General features: G+C 52.8%; 1 protein-coding gene across 1 annotated transcript; it reads right to left on the bottom strand.

The window, feature by feature from the left end:
• Window positions 1-627: 627 nt before the first annotated feature.
• Window positions 628-26578, bottom strand: Tpcn1 (two pore segment channel 1). The gene is made up of 26 exons (XM_051161601.1): window positions 26413-26578; window positions 24851-25027; window positions 23879-23992; window positions 22813-22943; window positions 22282-22370; window positions 21308-21342; window positions 20840-20898; window positions 20546-20645; window positions 16626-16742; window positions 16272-16396; window positions 15123-15171; window positions 14724-14787; window positions 14068-14112; window positions 10371-10427; window positions 10228-10281; window positions 9907-9979; window positions 8063-8170; window positions 6749-6820; window positions 6181-6270; window positions 5210-5325; window positions 4605-4651; window positions 3809-3877; window positions 3612-3696; window positions 2485-2624; window positions 2270-2350; window positions 628-1319 (listed from the first exon to the last, which is right to left on the bottom strand). The coding sequence occupies exons 1-26, from the start codon at window positions 26443-26445 to the stop codon at window positions 1194-1196; spliced, it is 2256 nt and encodes a 751-aa protein (XP_051017558.1). The 5' UTR covers window positions 26446-26578; the 3' UTR covers window positions 628-1193.

Here is a 26578-nt window from a genome sequence, read left to right as displayed (position 1 = left end):
CTCCAAAGCAACAGCGGGTAGGGAAGGCCAGGTTAGCAGGAGTGCCAGGCAGAGATGGGAGCTGCTTCCCTAACTCTCCCCAGCCCTGGCTGCCTCTGCACCTCATCCTCTGGTGGACAGAGCAGTGGAATGAGGTGACCATAGCTCTATCCCCGCTTCTGCTACCTTTGCTCCCATCGGTTTACCACCTTGTTGAGAGGTCAAAACTCCCACAAGGCACTGGTAGAAGGTGGCCGAATGTTCACTCGACACACCAAGACACACACACACACACACACCCCTAGCTTATGAGAACCTTGGGGGAAGCCAATCCTCATTGTGCCTGGAGTCCCTGAAAAGCAGCTCCCCATGGTATGGTGGTGGCCAGGGAGTGCTGTGATGGGCAGTAAGGGTGCTGTGCTGTGGCTCCCTCCTCAGACAGGGTATCTATTACTGCACTGTGTGAAGAAAGGGGGGGGGGCGCTGCCTTCAGCACCAGCTCACATTAACTGCTGAGCAGGTGACTTAAAGAAAGGACGACGCTGTGCCCTGGCCTAATGCCTGTTGGCTTTCTCTGCCGGGCCTAGCTTCCCCAGGAGGCTGTTGTAGGGCTTGAGCAGCAAGGACAGACTAGATGGCGGAGTGTGCGCGCTGCTATCTGGTGCCATCTCTGTCCAGCAGAGGCTGGACTAGATGTCCCACTCGGTACCAGGCGCTGATCTCTCAAGGGAACCTTCTGGTACTTTGTCATCTACAGACACCATCCTGCAGGATGTGGGGTTTCTTCCTAGTGGTTTTGTCCCTAATACTGGACACACACCTGTGGTGACTGCAGGACTAGTGGGGACAAGGCAGGGATAAAGCCTGAGGTGGCAGCAGGGAGGCAGTCACGTCCCACCTGTGTAGCCACTGGGAAAGCTGGCATCGCTAAGACAGCACAGCCTATTTCAGGGGCTTCTTGAGCAGAGGGCTTCCAGAGTTTTCCATGGTAGGAAGGGCTCAGCCAGGCCTGGGTCTCTAGCTAGTCCAAGCCTACTTAAGGAGCTCAGGAAGGCAGAATGAGGTGGTTCAAACAGGCCCTGGCTAGTCCTTCTGTCTCTGTGTAAGTATGTGCATATATATGAGTGTGTCTGCACACACACATGGTGTCCATACATCGTAGTACATAATACTATGGTGTTATTGCATAGAAGAACTGGCTTGATGAGACCCGGCTAGGTGACAGTCTGGGAGCGCTGGCGACTGCCAGGGGGCTGCTGGGTGGCCACTCCGGGCACGCTGCCCCCGAGCTGCTGCTGCTGCTGCTGCTCCTGTTCCCTGGCGTGTTCCCCATACCACTCCTAGAGAAGAAGCAGGCGCTTGGGGCGGGTGGCTCGCCTGCCGACCATCCCACTCCCCAAGCTGAATCGAGGGATACAGAGCCAAAGAGGGGCTGCAAAAGAACCTCTACAGGGGTCAGCAGGGGAAACAGTGGAGGCAGAGCCAGCTGCTTCTAAGGCCTAGGGCACTCAGGTAGGGCAAGCGTTGAACTGCTCTCCCATATTTAAAGAAATGGGACATTTAGAGCCTAAAACATTCCCCAAAGTCTGTGCCCCTCATTAGCAGAAGGGAGGCTGATGCCAGAGTGGCTGGGCAGGCTAGGAGAAGGGTGCCAATAGCCTCTAAGATGCCTTGAGCTGCCGCATTGCTCTGGGAGGCACAGACTGTTCTGTTGTTTGGGGTGGGGTCAGCGTCAGTGGCACCAGTGGCCTCCACATCCGTAAGGGAACCGACCACAATGTCCTGCGATAATGAACTGCTGCATTACTCTGCAAGAGAGCCCAAGCTGGACTCACGCCACTGGGTTCTGCAGGAAGGGCATGGTGCCAACCCAAATGGTGTTTATATGCTTCTAACAGCTGCCAGCATGGAAAGATTGTGAGATGGTGGAGGGAAGGAAAGGGAGGAAGGGAAGGAAGGAAGATTGATTTTATCCTTCTTAAAACAAATAGCAAGGCCCCTGTTCCCATCAGGCAATAGGCAGGAAAGGGGAGCGGCCGCCCTGCCTGGGTGGCAGGTCCTGCGGGGGCTCTGGTCTCTTCCCTCCTGTCATTCAGATCTCTAGAAAGAACAACAGGGGGTGGGGCACTGGACACTCTCAAGGGGCAGCATGGCCATGTAGTGGACTGGGTGGGAAAGTGGCCACCCAGGAATGCTGCTGCGAAGGGCCTTGGTCCTGAGTCCCACAGAGGACACGGAGCCTTCCTGAGCCCTCCACCAGAAGGGACCGTCCCAGGGCGGCGACCCCTACCTGGATCTCCTCCTGGTACATCTTCAAACTCAGGTCACTTTTGGTTCTTGATCTCCGTCCCAGAAAGACCAAAGAATTTTGCTAGGGAGGAACGGAAGGTCATGAGTCATGTATGGCTACAGGTGGCACGGACTCACCTGGGGCTGGGCCCTAGAGTGCCACCAGCTTGAGATGGAAGGCCCCGCTCTGCAACTGCAGAACCTATGGCCTGTTACCTGGTATTTCTCCATCTGAGAGAGGGTGTCGAGCAGCCGGGTGACGTCGGAGGAAGTACCCCGCACCTCGCGGTAGAGCTCCAGGATGGCCAGAAGCTCTTCTTTAGACAGTTCTTTCTCAATGATGATGCCACTGTCCACTGAGGGTGGGGAGAGCCAGGTCCCATAACCGCTTCCCCCCATGGTGTAACTGGGATCTTCCCTCCCAAGCAGCACCTACTCCTTGCCCCAGCCACTGGCGGTCCCTCCCCCCCCCCCCATAACGTGCATGTCAACAGCTTACAGGCACTCAGGGCATCAAGGAGAACCGGGTGCTACAATCTCAACATTGGGTGTACAGAATGGATGAACCATCTCGAGGCTAGCCTTGGCTACCTAGCAAGTCTGAGGCCAGCTTGGCCTACACGAGCACTTATCTCACAGAGGGCTTGAAGACAAAGTCTCCAAGAAAATGGAAACGTATCAGGTGGCATACAGGATGCAGAAACAGGAGGATCACTTACATAGTAAACCTGTCTCTAGTCACACATATTTTTGGGCATATATAAAAGCAACTAGCTCAGGGGCTGGAGAGATGGCTCAGAGGTTGAGAGCACTGGCTGCTCTTCCAGAGGTCCTGAGTTCAATTCCCAGCAATCACATGGTGGCTCACAACCATCTGTAATGAGATCTGGTGCCCTCTTCTGTAATGCAAGTGTAATGCAGGAAGAAGCGAACACAGCCTAGTGACTGAGTTGCAGAAGGGACACTGGTCACCTCTGCAGGGAAGTTCACACATGGGAGGCCGGGAGCTGTAGTGGTCTGAGTGTATTACAGAGCAGTGTGGGCGCAGAGAACTGTAGGAACTGAGAATTCACACTGGGAATCAGTAGCTGCGGGGTATTATGACGAAACGCAGCCCTGGACAGAAGGACATGTTCTCTGGGTGTTGGCTCTTAGCAGTATGTGCTGGTCAGTCTGTGCACAGATGGGAGGGAGACAAAGGGCCACTCCTCCCACAGCCTTCCCCACTAAAAACGAAATGATGGCGGCTTCTTGTTTTACATTTAGAAACTGTAAGCACTTTCTGCAATTAGAGTTTTCTAGCAGTGGGGACAGATGAGACCTAGGCAGACAAGCGTGCTAACCTTCCGAATCCTGGCTCTTGCGGCTGTAGTTCATGCGGAAGACGAAGGCCTCCAAGATGAAGGCCACGATAATGGTCATCACCACCTGGCCAGGGAGAGGCAGCGTGTGGGTGCCATGGCCCCGTTAGGCGAGGCGCTTCCTCTCCTCCCCGACCCTGCAGCCCAGAGGGACCGTGAAGGGCTGTGGTGGGACTTACCATGGTCACAATGTAGAAAGTCATGAAGTACAGGCGGCTCCAGTGGGAGGTCTGCGAGGTGACACCTTCCTGGAGGGGGCAGTGAGTGAGCCCAGGCCCAGAGCCTCAGCTCTTCCCTGGCCCGCCTTATGTGGGCCACTGAGGTGACGGCCTGTAACTCCTGTTATCTGAGTGTTCCTTTCTGCAACATCAGCCCCCAGCTCTCTTCAGCATGGCCAACTAGAGGCTGGGCCAGCACAGATAAGTCTTTGACTGGAGAGATTTTTAAGAATGGGGGCCCGGGGGGCTGGAGAGATGGCTCAGAGGTTAAGGGCACTGAATGTTCTTCCAGAGGTCCTGAGTTCAATTCCCAGCAACCACATGGTGGCTCACAACCATCTATAATGTGATCTGATGCCCTCCTCTGGCCTACAGGTGTACATGCAGCCAGAGCACTGTATACATAATAATAAATAAATAAATCTTAAAAAAAAAAAAAGAATGGGGCCAGGGACTGTACCCACCCTCACCATGCTCTTTAGATAGAGACAGTCTGTGGACTACAGCAATCCTCCTGCCTCAGCCTCCCACGCAGCTGACACTACAGGCACTCACCACAGGGCCTGGTGTGATACACTACTGACCAACAGGTACCCAGAGGCTGCCTGGGTGCACAAGGCGGTGGGGGAGCCAGCAGCACAGAGCTGAGGGGTGGTGTCACCCACAGTACATGATAAAGACCCTCCCACACCCATGGAAGAGAAATGCACCCAAACTCTGAGTGAGGACAAGGGTGGGGACGGGGCCCAGAGCTTACCATGATGATGTACCAATTGTTGACAACTGTGAGCTCAAACAAGGTCACTGGAAGGGAAAGGAGTACTCCTCAGGCCAGTGTCAAAGGCCCTCTCCGTCCCCAAACTATCCCCCCCCCAAAAGGTGTGCCCTTTGCCAGAAGAGCCCATGGCAGGGCCAGGTCTGGCTGCAGCTGGTGGTGAAGAGAAAGCAGCAGACTCAACTGAGTATAGATTGGAGAAAGAGGAGCTCTCCCTTCCCTCGAGAGGCCGTGTCCAGCCCTCCCCATCATCAGGCTTTTGCAAGGAGCCAGGGAGCAGAGAGGAGGCCCAGGGCCTCGGTCGAGGGCTGTGACTACTGAAATAGCACTTGTGTGCTGGGTTGCCTCTGATGGCACTGACAAGCCGTGCCATGTTGACACCACAGCCCTCCAGCCAGGGCCTCTTATCTCTGTCACTGTGAGGTCTGGTGCCTGAGCAAGACTGGATCTGCCTGTTCTCCAACCACCAGCGCTGCAGTAGAAGGGACCCTAGGAAGGCCGCCCGGTGCCTAGAGGGAGAGGGAGGGCCTTCTGCAGCTCTGAGCCAGACCCCTTAGGTCCTGGAGGATGCTCCAGGCCTTACTCACCAAAGCTGTTGAGGATGTTGTCAAAGTTGTTGAGATAGTAGTAGCCTTCCTCCACCTTGGTCTTATTGCCCACTGTGTGGTTGATAAATCGGTAGGCGTCAGCCACAGTGCTGGTGCTAACAAGGAGGACATAAGGGCAGGAGGGTCACTGGATGACTGAACGCCTTCACTAGGCCAAGTGTGCAAACCAAGATCTGGCTAGGGGGTCTCCTTGTCTCTCAGTGCCCCCTCCAATATCCTGCCCCATGTACCATCACTGGGCATATCTGCAACATGCTAAGGGGGAGGTGGAACTAGTGAGAGATGGGGCTCCCTCTGCTCCCCCAGGCTTCTCTGGAGCACTGCCCATGTGTTCCAGCTTTGACACAGTTGCCCCACCTGGAGGGGACCCTATCTGCCATATTCCAGCTTTATAATCTGTTAAAATCCTTGCTGCCACTTGTAAAAGTAGATGCCCACGCCACCAGGGAGCTTGATAGCAAGGCCTGATAGGTACCCAGACCCTGAAAGAGAGGTCTGGAATGTGCATTTGAGCGCCATGGTGACCATCATTGTGGGCTCTAGGTGCAGCCCTCAGCTGGATATATACCACGGTCACTGGTTACCTATCAGTGCTCAAGGCCGAGTGGGCCAGTCTTAAGTGGACACAGCAGTAGTGGACCATCCTCATTTCCTTCTGGAAGGGAGGAATGGGTAGAACCACAAGGGTGCCATCCTCTCTCTTCATGCCCCATCCCTATCACCTTGTCATGTGTCATCTCTCTAGTCTCCTCAGTCCCAGCATCTCCTGGATCAGGGGTGAGGATTGCTCTTGTTCTGGGGAAGGGTGTAGGGGGTGTGTGTGGATCGAGAACCCTGCTAGGGACGGGTAACACTGGCTGGCTCCCACACTGTCACTCAGCTGTGTACTCCCAGCCTAGGATCAAAGGCCATGCTGTGCAGGCTCGGGGCCACCCACGGCCTATGCTTACTTGCAGCAGTTGTGGTACAGTCGCCCATTGAAGAACTCCATGCCCACGATGGCGAAGGAATAGTAGAAGGTTAGCAGTGTAAGGCCGAGGCTGGGGAGGCAGAGGGACAGGATAGTCAGGGCGGGAGGCGGGAGGGGTGGCTGCAGCGCGTCCTGGTCCCCTGGCACTGACTGCGGGAGGCATGCCCCTAGCCCCGGCCAAGTGACCACCAAAAAATGCCTACAGGGGAGGGGCCGTGTGGCTCATGGCGGGGGGACACTAGGGACAGACGGCCCTTGACCAGAGATGCACCCCTTACCTGTGAAGGTAGGCTCACAGGTGACCCCTTACCTGTGAACGTAGACACAGGTGGTGAGTTGACAGCCTCCTGCCCTCCCCACTAGACAATTCAGCCAGGCCAGTGCTGCCGAGGGGACCTGTATGGTCCAGACTCTGTCTCTTTGAAGACTCCCGCCCACACACCCCTGAAGCCAGCCCTCCTGAGATGCCTCCTTCTTCCTGCTTTCCCCTGAACCCCTAACACAAGCCTTATGCCTCCTGGACCTGCAGGCTGAGAGGAGGGCAGTACCTGGCCATTCGTGGCAGCAGCTCAAACATGGTGTCCAATACATTGCGGTAGCGTTTCTTCAGTTTAAACAACCTGAGGCAATGAGAACCCTGTGTTGTTGGGGCTACAGAGGCAGGGGCATGGCCACAGCCCGCTTCCTCAAATGGGCCAGAACCTTGTAAGCCCTCCTCCTCCTCTCCCCAGGTCAAGCCAAGGCTGAGAAATCATGCACAGCCGAGCTCACTTCCTTCGTGACTCAAACTGTGGCACTGGACGGGACAGATGCGGGACACAGGAGCAGGCCAAGACCCTCTGGGGTGCTACCAACTATGCTAGTTTCATATCATGTTATGTGTTGGTTTGTTTGTTTTTAATGCAGCAAGGGGGCTAGAGAGATGGCTCAGTGGTTAAGACCACTGGCTGCTCTTCCAAAGGCCCTAAGTTCAATTCCCAGCAGCCACATGGTGGCCCACAACCATCTATAATGAGATCTGGTGCCCTCTTCTGGTGTGCAGGTGTACATGCAGGCAGAATACTATGTATATAATAAATAAATCTTTTTTAAAAATGCAGCAAGTCCCTACTGGAGTGGGCAGATGAAGCCAGCAGCTCAGACAGAATGACAAGCCCATCCAGGAAAGGGGTGCAAAGTCACACTCAGAGACTCTCAGGAAGAGAGGTACAAAGAAGGGATGAGCAACAGCGGACTTGCCCTGGAAGGAATGGTAGGAGTGGGGATACGGCAGGCAGTCAAGGCAGCCCTGACTCCTGAGGCTCCGAGAGCCCAAATCCCGAGGAAGGCACATAGGCAAGGGGGGCTCCACTAGAGCCTCACTAGACCTGAAAAAATGGGACTCCACTGGCAAAGTGCCCAAGAACACAGGTTGAAACAGGAAGCAATGACCAGGGATGTCCCTCCAGTCCCTCAAAGGTAAGATGCCCTACGGCTGGAGAGATGGCCCAGTGGTTAAGAGCACTGTATGCTCTTTCAAAGGACCCTGGTTCAATTCCCAGCACCCACATGGCAGCTCACAACTATCTGTAATTCCAGTACCAAGGGATCTGACATCCCCACACCAAAGCATAAAATAAAATTTAAAAAAAAAAAAAAAAAAAAAAAAGGTAAGATGCCCCGACTAAAGATGGGGCCGATAAGTGGTGTGGCTCTTCCTGGGTTGCAGGCTGGGCTATCCTGCCCATCGAGAGCATCGGGTGCCCCTGTCCTGCATAGCACTGCTAAAGATGGGGGCCCCTGCTACTAGCTAGCAAACCTCTTAGCCAGTTCCAAGGGTTCTCATCCACCCCCCCTGCCCATTTCCAAGCCCTGCTGGTCACCTCAGCAGCTGAAGGGGACGCAGGACGACAATGAAATAGAAGGGCTCCATGTTGAGTGTCAGCGCGAGCAATCCCAGGAAGGCAAAGGCTGTGACGGAGAAATCGAACCTGGGGCCGGGAAAGATGCCAGTTTGTCAGTGACATCACAGCTCTTACTGGCTTCCACAGAGACCTGACCAACCACAGCGCGCAGGTCCACAGTGCCCAGGACAACATTCTACAGTTGGCCATTCCCCCGGCCACCACTCGGGTCTGAGAGTCACTCTCGGGCATTCTGACTCCAGGGCCTGTGTGCCTAGAAACTGCCTCTGTGGACCCTGTGTTGCTCTTAAGGGCAAGGCAGAAGCCCCTGGCTGGCTGGCCACACTGGGAACTGAAGGCAGGACTCAGACACATCAGGTAAGCACACATCCCACTGTTCTTGTATGACACAGTGCCAGGGATGGGACCCAGGGCCTCATGCATGACACACAAGCGTCTACGATGTCCAGCCCATTCATCTTTTGTCCTTTGTTCCCCCAGGCCCCTGCCTTAATATGATGTCTCTGTGTTGGCCAGGCAGACCTCGGACTTCTGCCCTGAGTGGTGATGACAGGTGTGCCCAACCACCCTGATCTCATCCTTGCTCTGGCTGGGTTGTATTTTGATGACCCAAGCCCTCGTGAGTGTGGTCTGACTTCACACACGAGTTAACTTTAAATCAAGGAGGGTGTGGCACCTCCAGAGCCACAGTGAGGCCCTGTGGCTCTTTTCATTTGCTTTTGCTTTTTTTAAAAAAAGGGTAAGAGAGATGGCTCAGTGGTTAAGAACACTGCCTGCTCTTCCAAAGGACCCGGGTTCAATTCCCAGCACCCACATGGCAGCTCACAACTGTCTAACTCCAAGATCTGATGCTCCCATACCAACGGACATAAATTAAAATTAAATAAAATATTTTTTTAAAAAAGGGTATCACCACAGTGTGGTGGTGGCACACACTTTAATCCCAGCACTCATGAGGCAGAGGCAGATACCTCTGTGAGTTTGAGGCCAGCCTGGTTTACAGAGTGAGTATACCAGACAGCCAGAGCTACACACCAGAGAAACCTGGTCTCAAACATTTTAAAAAAGGACAAAAGGCCAGGCGTGGTGGCGCATGCCTTTAATCCCAGCACTTTGGAGGCAGAGGCAGATGGAATGCTGTGAGTTTGAGGCCAGCCTGGACTACAAAGCCAAGTCCAGGACAGCCAAGGCTACACAGAGAAACTCTGTCTCAAAAAAACCCACCACCACCAAAAATAAATAAACAAATAAAATAAATAGACAGAGGAAGACAAAAACAAAACGGGCCAGGCATGGTGGTACATGCCTTTAATCCTAGTACTCAGGAGGCAGAGGCAGTGGATCACTGTGAGTTCAAGGTCAGCCTGGTCTACAAATAGAATCCAGAACAGCCAAGGCTACACAGAGAGACCCTGTCTCAAAAAACGAACAAAACAAAACAGGATCTCACATAGCCCAGGCTAGGTGTATATATCATATAGCCAAGGATGAGCCTGGACTCCTGATTCTCCTGCCTCTACTTCCTGAGTGCTGGGATGGCAGGCCTTTGCTGCCACTGCCAGCCAAGAGGAGGTGACACCTTCTGTGACTTTTGTGGTTTTAATAAGATGCTGGATAACTAGGGACCAGCCCAGACTGGTGTGGGTGGCCCCAGGGAAGTCTTGAACCACAGGCAGACAGAGCTAGCTGTCCTCTGAGCCTCCAGGGCTGAGGCCCCACAGCTGCCTGCCCTTTGGGTATAGGTGGGGAGAGGACGGCTGACATGGACACCTCCGCCCAGGGTGGTGGTGTACCCTACTCACAGGTTCCATCCGGAAGACAGGTACTCCACAGGGCCCAGGCCAGCCACCTTCATGAACAGCTCAACTCCATAGACTAGGACAAGAGGGAGGAGATATCAGCGGCTGATCTGGGCTCTCTCCTCAGCCCACTGTGGGCAGAAAGTCCAGCATGAGGCGAGGCTGAGAGACATGGCTAAGGGCTGAAGAGCAGTGATTTAGAACAGGGTAAAGGGTCCTTCAAAAGTTCCATTTTGGGGAAGGTCCATGAGGTGCTATAGCCCGGTTAGAGCTCCACAGGTAGGTTTAAGCCAGCAGCCAGGCAGAGCCACGCAGCACACTTACTGGTAAGAAACACGAGGTAACTCCAAGGCACGTGCTTTGAGATGAAATTCCCACCTGGAAGGCAGAGAAGTGGAGGCTGTGGTCAGTGGGGATAGGGGTGGGGGTTCTGAGTAAGGCAGGGAGAGGCCCCAGCCACAGCTCACCTTTCAACATGAATGTCTCCACCAGGATCCACACCCCATTGACAGCTACCACCAAGTCTGAGAAAGAGAAGCCACGAGAGGGAGTCAGAGGGACAGCCCCCCACCAGCCTACAGGGCCATGGGCAGGAACCCCTGGAGGTGTGAACAGAGCAAGCCTGGGCCACACACCATTCCTGGAGGGTTCTCACTTCTGCTGAGAGCTCTCACTATCTGCTTAGAGCATCAACCAGGGACTTCCTCTAGGAAGCAGGCAGGAATGGCTAAAGGCGGCAGTGGAGCACTTTGTGTCACCATAGCAACTGGGTTCAGATGAGTCCACGTCCTCAACACAGCCAGTACACATGGGCTCGCCCCTTCAAAATGACTGATGTTAAGAGCATTTGTTGCTCTTGCACGGGGACTGAGTTCGGTTTCCAGCACCCAGATGGTGGCTGACAACCACCTGTTAACTCCAGTCCCAGTGATATGATGCCCTCTTCTGACTTTCTGAATGCTCCAGCACACATGAGGTGTGCACAGATACACAGGCAGGCAACACGCTCACACTCATAAAATATAAGACTTTCTCTCAAAATGACTACACGAGCATAGCAACATCATACATGCATGAACCTTCCACCTGGCAATCTGGATTCTGAGATCCACCCCAGGACCAGAATCTAGATGCACGGGGAAATAAGTTTTTTTGGTTTTATAGCCTTGGCTGTCCTGGACTCGCTTTGTAGACTAGGCTGGCCTCAAACTCACAGCGATCCGCCTGCCTCTGCCTCCCCAGTGCTGGGATTACAGGCGTGTGCCACAATGCGCAACACAGGGAAACATGCACATGACGGGAAATCCGTGTTACTATGCAGTGCTCTCTACACCAGAGACACATGCCACAGTTGGGGAGGCTGTCTCAAGTGTGCTCGTGCATCTATGGTGGGGAGCTATATGCATGTGTTGTTGGTATTTAAATTTTATTATTGGGCTGGAGAGATGGCTCAAAGGGTAAAAGCACTGACTGCTCTTCCAGAGGTCCTGAGTTCAGTTCCCAGCAACCACATGGTGGCTCACAACCATCTATAATGGTGTCCTCTTCTGGCCTGCGCGTGTATATGCAAACATATACATAATAATAAAAAAATGTATTATTATGTATACAGTGTTCTGCCCACAAGTACACCTGCACACCAGAAGAGGGCACCAGATCTCATTATAAATGGTTGTGAGCCACCATGTGGTTGCTGGGAATTGAGCTCAGAACCTCTGGAAGAGCAGCCAGTGCTCTTAATCTCTGAGCCATCTCTCCAGCCTGTTTTTTCTTTTTATAAATAGGAATGTGTTATATGTGGCCTTGACTAGCCTGGTTATTTGCTATGTGCTCTAAGCTAGCCTCAAACTCCTAACAATCCTCCTGCCTCAGCCCCTTGAGTACTAGAATTACAGGCTTCAGACATTATACTTGTTTATTTATTGGCTGTTTATTTGTGGGGAGCAGTGTGGGCCATGTGTCACCAGGTGTCTGTGGAGGTCAGAGGACAACCTATGGGAGTCGGTCTCCTCTTTGGGTCCGTGGAGACTTGGCAACTAGTTTCATTAGCCCCTGAGCCACCATGGTGGCCCTCTTACAGCTTTTAAACAACAGAAATATAAGCCATAAAAAATGTCAGCCATTGTGAGGTAATGGATATAATCTATATTTACTTGAATATATTTTGTTTTAAAAATGACTTAAAACTATATAAATATACTACAGAATTAATAATATAAAGCTAAAAGAAAGAACCTCTAAAAATATTAAATAAAATGAAATAAAGAAAGGCAGTGTAGCGGTGGTGGCACGGGCCTTTAATCCCAGCACTCAGGAGGCAGAGACAGGCAGATCTCTGAGTTTGAGGCCACCCTGGTTCAGAGTGAGTTCCAGGACAGCCAGGGCTACACAGAAAAACTGTCTCAAGAAACAAAAAAGAAAGAAGCCAGTGTAGTGGCACGTTTCATCTCAACACCTGGGAAAGCAGAGGAAGACAGATTTCTGTGAATTCCAGACCAACCAGGGCCACATAGTGAGACCCTGTCTCAAAACAAAAGGCTCAGTGACATCCCCATGCATAGACAGCAACTATCTCTGAAGCACAGTGCTTGTGTGTGTCCCTAGGCAATGTTCCAGGTGACACAGGGTCATAGCTATGCTGGGACCCTGGGCCACAGGTCATGTGCTTGCACTGCTGGGGACCCTACGGTTAAGGTATGTTAGAGTAGTGAGTCAGGTTAAAGCCCTGGGGCTGAAAATCTGAAGTCCCAAGGTAGACTCCTAATTTGTTATCAATAAAAAGGCAAAATCCAGCTGACCATGTTGTCTCACATCTGTGGCCCTAACACTTCGGAGGTGCAGTTGGGAGGAGGAGAGGCATGTGTTCAAGGCCAGCCTGGGTTATACAGCACACTGCAGGGTAGCCTGGGTTCCCGAGTAAGACAGACCCCATCTCAAAAATTAAAAACAGAAAAGGAAAATGAAAATAAATGAATAAGGCACACTTCTTTGTTTGGTTGTTTGTTTGTTTGGAGACAGGGTTTCTCTACGTTATCTTGGATGTCCTGGACTCTCTCTGTAGACCATGCTGGCCTCAAACTAACAGCGATCTGCCTCCTGTGCCACCATACCCAGCTTCAGGCACTTTTTATTGATGATGTGATCAAGAAGATCTATCCTACCCAGGAGGTCAGTTTCCATAGAGATCTGCTACCTTGTCTGAGGAAAGCCTGGAAACAGTCAGTGCTGCGCAGTGAGCTCCTCTACCTGTCAGTCACACTGCGCATCTGGGCATCCTTTCTTCCCAGAAGGAATCAGAGCTCATCGACCACAACAGAGTCTATGGGAGCTCCGCGAGCTTCTCTGAAGGTGCTGCCCAGCTCCCCCCACCGCCGAGTGGTATTTCCATCCCCGAAACGTTTTAAGGGCTTGCTGTTGGGTCAGGCTGTCCTCGAACTCGTGGCAATCACTCTGCCGCCTCCCAAGTGCTGGGACTACAGTCAGGAGCCACCACACTTGGCTACATTTCTTTTCCCAGTTAGCTTAAATGTTAAGAATGACGTGTGAGGGCTGGAGAGATGGCTCAGAGGTTAATAGCACTGACTGCTATTCCAGAGGTCCTGAGTTCAATTCCCAGCAACCATATGGTGGCTCACAACCATCTATAATGAGATCTGACGCCCTCTTCTGGCCTGCAGGTGTACATGCAGGCAGAGCCACTATATACATAATAATAAATAAATCTTTAAAAAAAAAAAAAAAAGAATGACATGTGGCTAATGGAACTGTGTCAGATTGGCCAGACTCTGGATGTAAGTACCGAATTATGAGGAGTACGTGGGGGTCAGGCAGAGAGAAAACAGACCTGCTTCCTTAACCACTGCACAGGCTCAGGTCTGCAGAGGAAAGGGCCCTATCAACACTGTAGTCCCAAAGGACCCTGGGCTACAGCAGCCATAGGACTGCACCAGGAAATGACCACACATAATGACATTGCCACACATAATAAGCACAGCAATCCGGGTGTGCCTGGATTACAGAATTTTGCCGTTTCTTGGGAGGCAGGGGTGCTGGGGACAGAACTCAGAGCCTGAGCCACATGCTTGGCACCTTCTGACCTCTTGTCCCTCCACCTTCAAGAACAAAAGACTAAGAGGGACAGGGGTCCAGAGCAGTGACACTTACACATGAAATACTGGAAGGCCTTGGACTTTACAAGGATGTTAATTCCTGTTTGAAGAGAAGGAAATGTAAAGGTTAGAATGTTCAAGACTAGCCGAGGCAAGGGCATACACCTTAAACCCTAGCACTCAGCACTTGGAAGGCAAGGGTAGGTAGATCTGGGTTTGGGGCAGCCAGCCTGGTCTACATAGCAAGTTACAGAACAGCCAGGCATTGTCTTTAAAAAACAAAACAAAAAAATGGCCTTGAAACTAAAGGGTGACTATTCCATAAACAGTAGTGAATGGGCATCTGGTTTAACATTCTTATTTATTTTCTTTTCTTCCTTTCTTCCTTTCTTTTTTCTTTTTTTGGTTTTTCAAGTCAGGGTTTCTCTGTCCTGGACTCGCTTTGTAGACCAGGCTGACCTTGAACTCACAGCGATCCACTTGCCTCTGCCTCCCAAGTGATGGGATTAAAGGTGTGGGCTACCACACCCAGCTTTGTTTATTTTCAAGATAGGGTGTTGCAATATAACCCAGAATGATCTCACACTCGCCACCTTCTTGTCCCGTGTCCTGTCCTGGCTCTCCAGTGCTGTGATTATGGGTGTCTGGCTGATCCATCTTGGTTCTTCCTGAGTTAACTGTTTATTTCCCAGCTTGGTCACAAACACTCACCTTTGAAGATGAGGAAAGCCGTCCGGGGGAGCTCGTCAAACCAGTGTTGTCTGTTCTTCTTTGCCTGCAATGCAGAGGGCCCAGGGGAGGTGATAGCAGGGTCAGGGATCAGAACCTAGCCCAGGGCAGGGTGTGGGCACAGGGGGAGATGACCAGGGACCAGACCCTAGCCAAAGCCTCCACAGGGGCTAGCCTCCTGCTGCTAAACTGGAAACAGCAGTGGCATTTAGGGACCGAGTGCCCATAGTGCTCCGTGTATGGACCATATTTGCGTATGGCCCATCTCTCTGAGAAGGGATGCTATTATCTGGGGAGGTTGAGTCACAGGGTCTGCATTCCATTACAGTTGTGGCTGAGGTGCCCTTCTTACCTGCTGAGTGCAGACTTGGGGACACTCACCTTCCACTGTAGGGCAGCAACTTCATAAATATCATAGAAGTCCTTCAGGCTGTCACAAGCAAAGTGACAAGATAGTCACACACATGACATTCAGCGTTTGCTCCCAACACCTGACCAAGGCTACCTTTCACAGGAAGATGGACACCTTGTGGGGCCCAGCAGTGAGCCAGGACTCTCACACCTGCAGCGTCCTAGTCGCCTCTGCCCAGCAGGGGCTAGGATGACTCAATCTGCTTAGTCCACACCAACTACCACCTCTGCCCTGGAACACTGCCCCTTAGGGGAACAGAGGCCTCCAGGGACTGACAGAGTAGTGACCTCTGCTCAGAGAGCCTGCTGCCCTCGCTTCCACAGCAGGCAGTACCCAGCTGAGTAGACAGCACCCTCGCATTTACCAGCCTCAAGGCCAGCACCGAAACCCAGGATCTCTCAGCCTCAGCCCTTCCAAGCAGGAATATGTATGCATGCACATATGTAGGGAACTCTTTTTCTTTTCTTTTTCCTTTTTTTGGTTTTCCAAGACAGCGTTTCTCTGTGTATCCTTGGCTGTCCTGGACTCACTTTGTAGACCAGGCTGGCCTCAAATTCACAGCGATCTGTCTGCCTCTGCCTTCCAAGTGCTAGTATTAAAGGCGTGTGCCACCACTGCCTGGTTGTAGGGAACTCTTGTGTGTAAGTCAGAGGACAGCTTTCAGGAGTTGATTCTTTCCTTCCACCATGTGGGTCCCAGAGACGAAACTCGTGTCATCAGGCTTAGCAACAGGCACTTTCATCTGCCGAGCCATCTTACCTCTCCAGCCTTTTCATCATTTTATTATTTTGAGACAAAATTTGAAATAGTCCAAGCTGGCCTCAAACTCACTACACAGCTGAAGGTGGCATTAAATTTCCAATTCTCCTGCCACAGCCTTCCAAGTACCAGTTTTAGAGGCGCGCACCACCATTTCTAGCTCCAAACGTTTCTATCAAACCAGACTGAAAGGGGCTGTTGTTCGGCTTCTGTGGCTTGTCAAAGATTACGGAGGAACACGACCACGTGAGGGTTGTGTAAACTCCTGCCATGGTCTCCCTATGCCCACCTCCTAATGCCCAGAACCTCAGGATGGGACGGTCTGGCCACACTGCCCCCACAGGGCACCTGGCTCTTACCTGAGCACAGGTGTGTTGCTCTGATTCAGAGCCTTGAAAGTCAGGAAGCGTTCCCTCGCACTCATCCGGGGCTTGTAGAAGCGCATCAAGCCTTCAAACTGCCTGTAGGAGATGCCAGCGGGCCTCTGGGGGAGAGGGAAGGCAGTGCGGTGTAACACAGTGACATGAGCACACAGGCGGCACCATGCCTGGGGGCGGTTATTCCCATAACCCATTTTGGCAACCTGCATTTTCTGCCATCGGTTGCATGCATGGCAGCCACAGGGTCGCCGGCTCTGGCAAAGCCGAAAGGGCTACTTTCGGTGGGGAGAGGGAATGAAGTCCCCGCCCCCGTGACTGAGCCTGGCTGCCTACCCGCTGGCTGACGAGCAGGCGGTAAGCGTGCTGGATGGCGGTTCGCTTATGCAGCAGCAAAGACTTGAACTTGTGCTTTTCGATGTCATTGAAGGTGTCAAATACCACAGCCAGGAGCTGTAAAGGACAAACGTGGAGCCTCAGGGTCCATCCTCCAGCCAAAGACTGGGCTTTCATCCAGCCACATGGGGCTGGGTAGCCACTGAGGAGCCCCTCCAGTGGGCTGCACTGTTCAGGACAGCGGCAGCTACTTGACAGTGGAGGACATGAATGGCCACCCTTGGCACATCTCTCTCCTGAAGACACTATCTCCAGGTTTTCCTCAGGCCCCTATTCTGTCCCACATAGCTGGCCAGAGGGCAGGCCCAGGAATAAAGCCCTATGGACATTGACCCTAGAGCTTCCTCCTCCTACCATGGTCACTTTTCCTGTGAGTCACCAGGGATACCAGGAGTCTGCATGCAAGGAGCGAACATTCTAGAATGACTCCAGAGCAAAGTCAGCTTACTAACAAGGGAGGGGAACAGAGGGCGCGGAACATCTGAGGGCACTTTGTCCTTCAAAGCTGTTGAAAGCTCCTGTTCCTTCTATTGATACAATTGAGCACCCTCCCACCCCACCCCAGTTTTCCATGTAGGGGGCAGGCAAGTATGTTTCTACCACAAGCCACACAGGGAAGACTTTAGGATGCATGGACAGATGGGCTCTGGCACAAGTTTACTCTACCCTGTGGTTAGACCGTTCCAAGGAGAGATCAGCCACAGATGAGAATAAATACAAGGATGTGGCTGGGTGCCAGTAAAGCTTACTAAAAGTAATTATTGCATGTGTGTGTGTGCGTGCGTGCGTGCGTGCGTGTGTGTGTGTGTGTGTGTGTGCGTGCGTGCGTGCGTGCGCGCGCGCGCACATCTCTGTGTGGGGGAGGTGTCAGAGGACAACGTTTGGGGCTCTGTTCTCTCAGGCTGTGAGGCTTGTAGGCAACTGCTTCTACCTGCTGAGCTATCACACTGGCCCTCTCTTTCAGTTTTTGAGACTCAAGTCTCACTATACAGCCATGGCTGGTTTGGAATTTGCCATTCTCCTGCCTCTGCCTCCTGTGTGCCAGGGATACAGGCCATGTGGCACCAGGCACAAGCCTTCCCTGCTGTTCTGATGTAGTGCCAGCCACATGGAAGGGAGAGCTTCCCTTGGTCTAGTCATCAGACCCTCGGCATCCCAGGGTCCCGCCTCACTCTGGAGGGAGAATGCTGAGGCGGTGGCAGTGGGGGGCTTTGCCCACTCAGCCTGGCAGCGCTGTGCCTGCCACACTCCTCTATGCAGTTCCCTGTGGCTGTCCACACTTCCATCATCCCTGGATAATGGAGTCTCTCTAGACACCCAGAGGAGAGGGTGGTGATGTTTCCAGAGAGCCTCACACTGGGCGGTTTGCCAGTCTGGAGAGGGCAGGATGGTATCCACCATACCCATGCACATCTCCGTCTGGACTCCCTGCACTTCCTTTACGATAAACCTGCGATCATATCTCCCTCACTCTGCGCGTCCCTTGAGGAAATTACTGACCCTGAGGTGGAGGTTACAGGCACCCAGATATGCAGCTAGTGAGTAAGAAGCAAAAGGGTCCCCTGGTGTTTATAGCTTCCTGAAGCTTGGGGACCAAGCACTTGACCTGTGTAGGGCCTGGCACTGTCTAGATAATGCTGTGGGCAAAGGCTGCTGGAAAGTACACACACCTGCTTGACTACAGGCTGATGAGACCTTCAAAGCCTGGAGAATGTGGCTGGTCCAGGACCTAATTACAAACTATGTCGGGTCCTTCACAGCCACTCCCTACCCACCTCTGCATGCCACCTAACGGCTAGGTGGCTACTAAGGAAATCCTTCAGAATGTGCAAAGCATACCACCAACCCAAAGGCTGAGGATGCCCTGGGCCAGCACCTGAGGTCCACAGCAGAGCTCTCCTGTTTCTTTTTTTTTTTTTTTTTTAAATATTTTATTTAATTTTAATTTATGTGCATTGGTGTAGCGGTGCCAGATCTTAGAGTTACAGACAGTTGCGAGCTGCCACGTGGGTGCTGGGAATTGAACCCGGATCCTTTGGAAGAACAGGCAATACTCTTAACCACTGAGCCATCTCTCCAGCCCCATCTCTCCTGTTTCTTAATGGCATTGCTACCAACGTATTTGAAAAGTTCCTTGATTCATGACGTTCTTTGTTCTGTTATGACAAACATTCCACAGAACACGGGATTTGATGTAGCCTCAATCTGTGTTCCCAGGCCACGGTCACTCATATTTAGTTCCAGAATAAATGGTCTCCTATCCCCCACTGAGGTGGGTGAGGGCTGTGCTTGTAGGACAGTGCACAGTGTCACACTGGACTGTATTGAAGACACCCAGTCAGTGTCCACTGTGGTGCTGCTCGCTGGCTGATGGGGAAAAAAGGTCCCTCACCTTGTGGGCTTTCTCAAGTCTCTTGCAGCTGTGGTGAGAGAGGAAAAGAGAGTCTGCTTCTCCAAACGCCGCTCAATAGATGACAACTTTAAACCACTACAGGAAGCAGCGGGGGTGTTACTTTGTGATTTGAGGAATTTGAAAAGCTCAACTCTGCACATTTTCAGACTTCACCAAGCCACACACACAGAGTGTATGTTCCATTTCTTTTCTTCCTTTTGGTTTTTCTAATTCATGCGTGTGCGCCCGGGTGTGCGTGTTTGTGCACCGTCTATGAGGAGAAGCCCTCGGAGGTCAGAACTGAGTCATCATTGTAGGTGCTGGGAACCAAGCCCAGGCCCTCTCCAAAGGCAGTAAGCGCCCTTGGGCACTAAGCCAGCCCTCCATTTCTTCCTGGGCCTGACTGTGGGAACCAGCGACAGGATGCTTTTAATAACTTCACAAGTAAGAGCTGGGGCGGGGGGGGGTGTTCAGCTGGAGGGGTGGATATCTAATGTGGAGAAGGCCCCCCATTCCATGCCCAGCACCCCGTAAAACCAGGTTACATGCCTGTAATCTCAAATGCAATGGGTGAGGGGTGGTCCAGGGGTAGAGAGCTTGGCCAGCATCCCAAAGGATGTAGGTTTGATTCCCAGCACCACAAAAACCCCAAAGGTCATGGGAAGCCCCAGTCTCTGCTCACTCCCCTGCTGCTGTAGGTCTTGGCCTGGTGTGGGCTACAGTCTGTGATGGCAGAAAACACTCCTGGTGGCCCTGAGCTACAGCAAGTGTCGCTGCGGCCCCAGTGTGCACAAGAACTTTGTGTCCCTCATGGAATGCATTCGGCTTAGATTTTCTCATGGTTCATGAGTAATGGGGCAGAAGTTCCTGGCACACGGTGGGACAGGATGCAGTGCCGGGCTACTCTGAGCTGCAGGGTGAAGGGCACACATGTCCCTGTAAGTCTCAGCTGCCTTCCCTGCACACGACGCTGACAGATCCGCAGCATGGCTGAGGCTGTATTTACGTACAATCCTGGCTGGTTTCGTTAAGGCAAAATGTTTACCGTAAGGAGGCAAAGATGAAGAGTCGAGAGTTTGCCTCCCTCTTAAAAGTCCAGCACCGTGGAGGCTGGAGAGATGGCTCAGAGGTTAAGGGCCCAGACTTCGATTCCCAGCAACCACATGGTGGCTCACAACCATTTATAATATGATTTGGTGCCCTCTTCTGGCCTGTACATGTACATGCAGACAGAGCACTGTATACATAATAAATAAATAAATAAATAAATCTTTAAAAAAAAAAAAAAAAAAAAAAGTCCAGCACTGTCTGCAGCAGTGGTAGCACAGAGCCTGGGAACCCTGGCCGTGCCCACAGCATTCTGCAGGGCACTGCACCGGACTGTGGACCTGGGACACACCTGCTTGGTGTCCCGCTATCTCCGGCCCTGGGGCCCACCACTGCAGTGGGGTCCAGACCAGACACTCACCAAGTTCATGATGAAGTACAGCTCAATGGAGAGGTACACTATGAAGAAGACGCAGGACCAGGGGTTCCGAGAGTAGGAGGGCATCATCACGTCCGGAAAGCTGTGTGGCAGAGGGTTACCTTAACCTCTAAGGACGCCTTGCTAGGGATGGCCGTTCTCCTTCACTCCCACACACCCCTCTTCCCCTCCGCCCAGCCTTGTGTGCACTGAGAAGGGGAGAGCCTTGGGTGGAAGGAGACGGTTCTGGGCTGCAGTGAGGACAGAGGTCAGTGGTGGAAGCAAACCCACACTTACTTGGCTGTGGTCAGAAGAACAAACAAGTTGACGATGCTGTTCTCCAGGGTGTTGAAGTACTACAAGGCAAGGTGTGTGTGTGTGTGTGTGTGTGGTGCCTGGTCTGGACAGTCATTTCCGGGGCTCACCTCTCCCCCCACCTTCGCCCTTGGAATACAAGGGGCATTAAAGCAGAGGTGCAGCACGTACACACGGAGGCCTGCGCTTCATGAGTCTGCATGGATGGTACGAGCAGGCTACTAGGGGAGGGAGGGGGTCTCCCCAGGGTTGCCACCTGTCCCTGCAAGGAGCTCCCCTCCACCCTTCTCTACTAGACTGCTCCAACATTCCAAACCTGATCCTGGAAGCTTTGCCCATAACAGCAGCCCTCAGGTCTGAGGGATGGGGACTCCTAATGTGGCCAGGGTCCTCCCAGCTACCCTTTCTGACAGAAAGGCCTCCCCAAGGGACCAAGAACTAATTACTTACAGGGTCAGAAGGGTTAGTGGAGAACAAGTAGAAACCTAGAATGTGGTAGAAAAGCAGACCAAGAGTGGAGTTAGGGTGGAGCTCCCACACAGGGGTGCGCACGTGGGGTGGGGTGGGGGGATCCAAAATGAATGAGAGGGGGTGGGCTGGGGGAGGGAGGCTGGGGGAGGGCACTAGGGCATGGCATGGACTGTAGCACTCTGGAGAACACATCTGCTGTCTAAAGGGTCCTGCCGCTGTGTGCAAACCTGCTGACGCCTGGGAATAAGTGTTGGCTCTGTCAGGCAGGTTCTTTTAAAATGGTTGATAATCTTTTTTTTTTTCCCTTTTTTCGAGAAAAAAGGGCATGGCTGCCCCGGAACTCTTTGTAGATCAGGCTGGCCTTGAACTCACAGTGATCCGCCTGCCTCTGCCTTCTGAGTGCTGGGATTAAAGGCGTGCACTACTATGCCCAACCAGTAATCTGTATTTTTGTGTAAGATTGAATTTTAAGATACTGGTTCGAAGTTTTCAAACTAAACGGATCACATCTGTGAGCTGGATTATAGATGCAGTCTGCCGACAGAGCGTCTCTGTACTCTGAGGACAGGACAGCCAAGTCATACAAAAGGCAGCCAGGCAGGGTCATTACTCTGCCCTTCCTCAGGAGCCTGAGAAATCTGACCCAGAGGAAAGACCCTTCCCCCACATAGAAGACAAATGTAATCCGACAAGAGTGGGTGGCAGTGCATGAGTGCAGCCCCAATATTCAGGAGACTGAAGCAGGACACTCAAGGGCTCTAAGCCAGCCTGGGCTACACAGTGAGACCCAGCTGCCCAGGCCCCTCTACCACATAGGGAGGTAGTAAGGTGCTGGGTTTGCAGCCTCCAGAGCTGCAAGCAGCTGAGCATCTCTTGCTGCTGAGCTGCTCAGCGTAGGGCGCTGTGGTGCAGGCTCGAGGAAGGAGACTGACTGGCGGACGCAGGGCGCTCACCAAGGATGGCGAAGATGATCATGAAGAAGAGCAGCAACAAAAGGATGTCCATGAAAGGTGGCAGCGACTGGAATATCTGCCGCAGGTTGCTATGGAGAAAGACGGCCAGCTGAAGGAGGGCAAGGGGGGAGGGGCTGTCCGTGTCGGGGACATGGGTCTGGTACACCTGACTTACAACACCACATCCTACTGTACCCGGGAGGGCACCATGTTTAGCTTAGGCCTAATGCACCTGAGGCCTCTACTCAGTGGGTGACAGGGACAACGAGGGCACTTGCAGCCACCTCCACCCGGTACCTGTGACAGTGCCTTAAGAGAGAAGGCATGGCAGGAGGCTAGATCACCTGGGAGACCAAGGTCACCTTCCACAGGAAGGAGGCGGCATGCACTCACACATACTAAGGCACTTAGGCCTGGAAACAGGACTGGGCTACGGCTAGTCAATTCAGCTCCTGCTTACTCCCCTCCCTGTCACCCTGGAGGACCAGGCAACCACATAGGACTATCTGGCCACTGAGCCTCAGGCCTTACCGCCGCACGCCGCCACAGTATCGACAGTCCACCAGGAAAATGCAGCGTAGTGCCCGGGTCACCCGCATGTGGGATGTCTGCCGCACCAGCACCACGATGGCCTCGATGAACTGCACCACCAGAACAGATGTCTGCAGATGATGGGTCGGAACACAGTTACCTGCCTGTCCTGGCCTCCAACGTACTGCGACATTGATGGGCATGGCCCACAGGGACCGGCAGGGCTCCTCTCACGTCTGCCTCTCTCAACAGCAGTACAGATGTGTGGCCGGACATAAAGCTGGTGTCCGGCTCCTCTCTACAGTGGAACAGCACCCTGTCTGTGTGTGCCCGTGGATACTCTCCCGACAAGCTCACGGTACCAGGAAGCCCCTGAGGACTCAGTTCATTTGGGGATTTGTTTGCTTGTGGTTTTGTTTGTTTGTTTTTTGGTTTTGGTTTTGGTTTTTGGTTTTGGTTTTCGAGACCGGGTTTCTCTGTGTAATAATCCTGGCTGTCCTGGATTCACTTTTGTAGACCACGCTGGCCTTGAACTCACAGCAATTCACCTGCCTCTGCCTCCCAAGTGCTGGGATTAAAGGCATGAGCCACTACGCCTGGCACTGTTTGCTTGGTTTTTAAGACAGGGTTTTTCTGTGTAGCCTTGGCTGTCCTGGACTCACTTTGTAGACCAGGTTGGCCTCGAACTCACAGAAATCCGCCTGCCTCTGTCTCCCAAGTGCTGAGATTACAGACATGCGTCACCATGCCCAGCTTCCTCATTTGAGGATGTTTTCCTAGATGAAGTGCATAGCCTGTGGCATGATCCCACTGAGGTCACAGAGCTGGGTCTGAACCCCACTTTCTGGGGATGTGACCTCACTCTTTCTTTGGCTGCATGTGAAATGAGAAGGCCAGGGCAGTTGCCCCTGGGGTGACCATGTAGGTTCCGGCATACGCAAATGGGCTCAGTGGGCTACACTCTGAGCATACACTGGGCCCAAGGGGATTTTAAAATGGAGCCACAGACACAGGTGTGACAGGGACCCAGGAGAACATGCTGCAGTGGGATGGACAGATGTATTACCTTGACCATGGTGCGTTTGTGCCGGACGAATGTGTGGAAGCCCAGCCACCGCAACTTCATGCAGAGTTCAAACACCACCACCATGAGGGCGAACAGCTCCAGGGTAGCGTGGACCTGCAGCCACAGAGGGGAAAGGTTGTCTTCAAGGAGCCCATCCATGGTAACTCCCCTCTCCTGGGACTTCTCCCAAAGCGAAAGAGCGTGCACGCACACACACACACACACACAGCTACCAAACCACAAAATGCCAAGATAAGGCCTTGGAGACAGAACTTTTCCCAGACAACTAATAATAAACTTGACATTCAAGAGATGTGGACCCACCTAGTGTAAAGTTAGGAAGGAGTCTGAGGCTCAAGGAGAACCAAAAAAAAAAAAAAAAAGCCATGTTCTAGGGAAGAACTATACAGTACTTACAAAAATTCCACAAAAGGCATCCAGAAAGCAAAAAACAGGATAAAAAACAAAAACAAGACAAAGGACACCAAGTTTAACCATCATCTAATAAGTAACTTCTTTTAAAAAGAAAGATACGTGAGCCAGGCATGGTGGCGCACGCCGTTAATCCCAGCACTTGAGAGCCAAAGGCAGCTGGAGCTCTGTAAATTCGAGGCCAGCCTGGTCTACAAAGTGAGCCTAGGACAGCCAAGGCTACACAGAGAAACCCTGTCTCAAAAAGTAAATCAAAACAAAAAACAAAAAAGGATATGTGAACAGCAACCTCTATAGCCAGCACTTCCCCATGGAACGAAAGGACAGTGACTCAAGGGAGGCCCTCAGTGGGGCTTCACCCACATTGGCTGTGGCTCTCCCAGGCCTAACTACAGGGTGGCCAGGTGAGACGGGCCTCTAAGTGAGCTCTGCAAGGCCTCAGGCCTGTCCTTGGAGTTGCTAGAAACCAGAAGGGCACCTTCTCCCGGTCCCCTGAAATCATGGACCAGGCACAGCAGCCCCCTTTCCCGGGGCACTCACATAAATGCCAAGCCGGAGCGCAGGGACGGCGGGCGACTCGCACAGTGACAGCAGCAGCAGCAGCAGGGCTGTGAGGAGCTCCATCATGTAGAAGAGGTGGTTGTGTGCGAAGAGGTAGGCCGCCAGCGCTCTGGCATCCTTGGGGTGGGTGAAGAACTTGTCGTTGTTCTGGCCTTCCTACAAAGACGGAGAGGCTGAGCAGCACGCATGCACGGAGGTGCCAGGGTTGGAGAGGTGCGGGGCGGCACAAAGTGGGGCGGGTTGCTGAGGCCAAGCCATGGTTCAGGCCCTAGACAGGTTAGCCTCGCTGAATGGCCCCACCTCTGCCTGATGATGGCTCAAGAAATGCCCCTTAAATCTGTTAAAACTGACCGTCTCTTAGGCACATAGATGTGTCTGATCCCTACAGGGGATGAAATTCTTAAGCCTTGAAATAAAGCGTTCACGAACGGGCCAAACTAGCAGCGTGGGCCTAGTAAAGTCCCTTGACCTCCTTGCCAAGGGTGAACAGGGCAAGGCTGGACTTCCCCAGAGGTAGGTGAAGAAAGGGGGCCTTATGCCAGGAATCTGATGGCTGGCACACCAAACAGTCCCCATAGGATGTTGAGTGACAGTATCACTTGGGAGGAGCCAACGACTAGGCCCAGTAGCGCCTCTGTTGTGCTGTGTACACATGGTTCCTTGCTTAGGGCTTTCCAATGTAGAAGGATGCAGCACCCCGATTTCACCCCAGGCAGACCACAGGACGTAGTTCAGTGTTCTATGATGCACAGAACAGCCCCACACACGATGAACAACAGTGCACTGCAAATGCCGCAGTACAGAGGTTGGAGCCTCACTTCATTCACACACCAGTGACTCAATGTCCTGGGGGGGGGGGGGGCAGCCAGATTCTCACATCAAGGAATGTACTGGGAAACCAGTCATGCTGCAGGGCAACCCTTGTTGTCCCCATGACCCTCTCTTCCTCTTCTGAGGCAGCTGAGGAACTCGAGTCACTTCCTTAAATCTGCATGCTACTGCCCTCATCAGCCAACAGAAGGCAAACCACAAACCAAACGGAAGAAGCAAGTGACAGGGTTGTGTGGAGGGGAGGCCGCAGGGCCCTGTGGTCCATGGCAGGGCAGGGTCCCCCACAATCTCACTGCAGCCTCAGAAGCACAGGAGGTCTGGAAGCTTCTGTTTTAAATTACTAAAAAAAAAAAAAAAATGCAACTCTTGTGCAACTGGGTCCAACCAACCGCTAAGGAAGAGGAAGGTATGACATCCCAATGGGAAGGGGCTCAGCTCTGAACCCCAGGACTCATAACCACCCAGAAGTGGTGGTGGTAGGGGTGGGTTTAATCTTCACCAGAAAAGATGGGCTGAGAATCCATATCGCAGGATCTCATTGAGCTCCCAAAGAGAGCTCTGGGCTTGTGTACAGACTGCCCACCCCAGGCCTCCTGTTGTCTGGGGTTCAAGTCTCCAGGGCACCAGAACCTCAATGCTCATGGCTCCAAAGGGTGAGCTGAGAAAGCTAACAAACTCCTGCCTCGGGTACACCCCAGATGCACACTCACCTGGAGGTAGATCGCCGCTTCTTGATAATTCATCTCCCAGTTGTGTCCAGTGGGAGTGGAGGGGGGACTGTCGGCCTGGGCCCCGTCCCCGGAGACCAGGCTGGGAAGCGGGGAGTCATGGATGCTATGGTTGCCCCCATCTGCGTTAGAAGAGAGGAGAGGCCCA

Source organism: Acomys russatus, chromosome 19, assembly GCF_903995435.1.
Source record: "Acomys russatus chromosome 19, mAcoRus1.1, whole genome shotgun sequence".
In the NCBI taxonomy this organism is placed as follows: domain Eukaryota; kingdom Metazoa; phylum Chordata; class Mammalia; order Rodentia; family Muridae; genus Acomys; species Acomys russatus.
Note: the sequence above shows the minus strand (reverse complement) of the source record. Positions and strands in the feature narration are given on the sequence as shown.